The sequence below is a fragment of the Neopelma chrysocephalum genome, unplaced genomic scaffold (assembly GCF_003984885.1).
Source record: "Neopelma chrysocephalum unplaced genomic scaffold, ASM398488v2 Primary Assembly neopelma1_159389, whole genome shotgun sequence".
Lineage (NCBI taxonomy): Eukaryota > Metazoa > Chordata > Aves > Passeriformes > Pipridae > Neopelma > Neopelma chrysocephalum.
The window spans coordinates 1-2,641 of record NW_020934953.1 but is presented as its reverse complement, the minus strand read 5'-3'; the positions used below and the strand labels follow the sequence as shown (position 1 = coordinate 2,641).

At 55.3% G+C, this 2,641-nt stretch overlaps 1 protein-coding gene across 1 annotated transcript; it reads left to right on the top strand.

Annotated features, from left to right (window-relative positions):
• Positions 1-195: 195 nt before the first annotated feature.
• Positions 196-2,455, top strand: LOC113962400 (putative beta-lactamase-like 1; the record flags this gene model as incomplete). Its single annotated transcript, XM_027673157.1, has 1 exon — positions 196-2,455. A coding segment is annotated over one exon (979 nt), but the record flags the coding sequence as incomplete, so codon positions are not given.
• Positions 2,456-2,641: the final 186 nt, after the last annotated feature.

Here is a 2,641-nt window from a genome sequence, read left to right as displayed (position 1 = left end):
TTCCCTAAATGACACACAGCCACTATTTTTTCACATCCACATCCACACCGTATCCCTGTCTCTCCTTCATCTCTCCTCTCTTTAGCACATCATTCCCTAAAATGTGAATACCCCCTAAACAACAGGCACAGCCACCGTTTTGTCCCATCCACGCCGGGCAAAGCTGATCCCGAGATATTCCTCCTTCTTTCCCAGGTGCCACTACAGCAACCTGGCCTTCTCCCTGCTGGCCCACGTGCTGGCCGAGCACGGGGCCGACGGGCAGTACCAGCGCTGGATCTCGGAGCACATCCTGGACCGCCTGGGCATGGAGGACACGGGCTTCGACCTGACGCCGCCCATCCGCGCCCAGATGGCCGTGGGCTTCTACGGCAGCCGCCAGCCCGCCCCGCTCTACGACCTGGGCTGGTACAGACCCTCTGGGCAGATGTACTCCACGGCTGCCGACCTGGCCAAGCTGGCCATGGTCTTCTTGGGCACCTACCACCGCCGGCTGCTGGAGCCCGACACGGTGAAGACCATGCTGACCCCGCTGCTCAAGTGCTCCAGCGACTACTTTGCCAACAAGACGGGCACGCCCTGGGAGATCAACGAGCAGCTGGGCTACGATGTCATCAGGAAGGATGGGGACCTCGATGGCTACTCAGCCACCTTCTCTCTTATCCCCAAGCTCCACCTGAGCTTCATCGTGCTCATGTCGGGGCCCAGGCCTCAGGGTGGGGATGTTGTGACTCAGACTTACGAGTATCTCATTCCGGCCATGGAGACGGCTTTCAGGGAGGCAGAGAAGAGTGTGGTTCCCCCTCCAAACCCCATCCCTTATGTTGGCTACTACACCTATTCCAACCTGACTTTCTATGAGATCAAAGTTGGCATTGGTGGGGTGCTGATCATGCAGCAGTTTGGGCCTCACGTAGAAGAGCTGATCCCTGAGAAGTACCGGACAATCAAGCTCCACCACCTGGAGGATCGTGTTTTCCAAGTTGTTTTTGACAAGGAGTTCCCGTGTGTCCTGCACCTGGGCTCTGCCTCCATCTCCCTGGAGACCCAAAATGGGCAGCTCTTTAACTTTTACCCCTTTGACCGCAAGGGTTTGTCTCCAGGCTTCGATGCCCCGGGGTTGAACACGTACAACGTGGTGCGTGTGCTCCGCAAGCCCGTGTTCTACAGCTAAACACCCCCTGCTCCCCTCACCTCTTCTGGGAGGTGGCTCCAAATCTGTGTCTTACCAGACTCTGGTTGGCTCCACGGAAGCCATTTAAAAGGGAAAGGTGGTGGCAAATAATTCTTTTGCCAAACAGATACTTCTAAAATGACTTTCTGCTTCTGACATGGCTTTAGTGGCTGGCAACCCCCCAAAATGCACAACAGGCCAGCTGGAGATGCCTGCAGAACATAAAAAAGAGGTGGGAATGTGCTGAGGGGATTGTGTTTGGATGCCATAAAAACAAAGCTGAGCACTGAAGTGTCCACACTTTCGTTGTTGGTTTGATGACCATTGTAGTTATCAACTGGTGTCATCAAAGGCTGGAAATGCCCCGTGTCTCTCAGAAAATATCTCTTCTTCAGTCCAAGGGTTTTTCCACAGCTTTTCAGGAGCCCACCTACCACGAGCAAGATCCCTTACCTGGGTTTGCCAAAAGCCTGATGTGCTAAAAAATGGCCCCAAGCCTGACCCCAGGCCCTGCTTGGGATCCCTGGGATCCTTTTTTTCTCCAGGTCACAAGGAGGAAACCGTGAAAAGAGCAGAGAACAACGTGGTCTTGGCTCCATGGATTTCTACAGAAGTGGTGGTCACACCAAGGATGTTGTAGCACTTCAGTGGAGAAATAGAAGCTCACTCTTGTGGGCAGGGCCACATGAACATAAGCTGGGACATCCCAACTGGGCTCAGGCCTGTGACTATCTCAGCGTACAGGAAAGGGGGTGTGGTGTTTAACCACAGGAATGTGTGGGAATCCTTCTGGGTGTTTTGGGCAGGGTGTCTGTTTGCAAATGTCCCCAGGTGTGAGTGAAGATGCTGAGGGAAAGGACGTCATCCTGGGCAGCCCTGCACTGAGGACAGGAGCATCTGCAACTGCAAAGCCACAGGTGCATTTTCTTCTCCCTTCCTGTGCCCACTCGAGGCCAAGGCAGGTGAAACAGGGGATCCAGGTCACAACAACTCCAGGCAATGCTCCAGGCTTGGGGAAAAAGGGTTTGGAAACCTGCCTGGGCAGAAAAGGACTTAGAGGTGCTGGTTGACAGTGGTTGAACATGAGCCCAGGTGTGCCCAGGTGGGCAAGAAGGGCAATGGCACCTGGGCTGTACCAGCCATTGTGTGGCAGCAGGGCCAGGGCACTGCCTGTCCCTGTGCTGGGCACTGCTGAGGCACCTCACAGTTCAGTTTTGGGTCTCTCACAACAAGAAGGACATTGAGGGGCTGGAGCACATCCAGAGAAGGGAACGGAGCTGGGAAGGGGCTGGAGCAGCAAGAGCAGCTGAGGGAGCTGGGGGGGCTCAGCCTGGAGCAAAGGAGGCTCAGGGGGGACCTTCTGGCTCTGCAACTCCCTGACAGGAGGGGGGAGCTGGGGGGAGGTTGGTCTCTGCTCCCAGGGAACAAGGGACAGAACGAAAGGAAACAGCAGTTTAAGCTGGATAA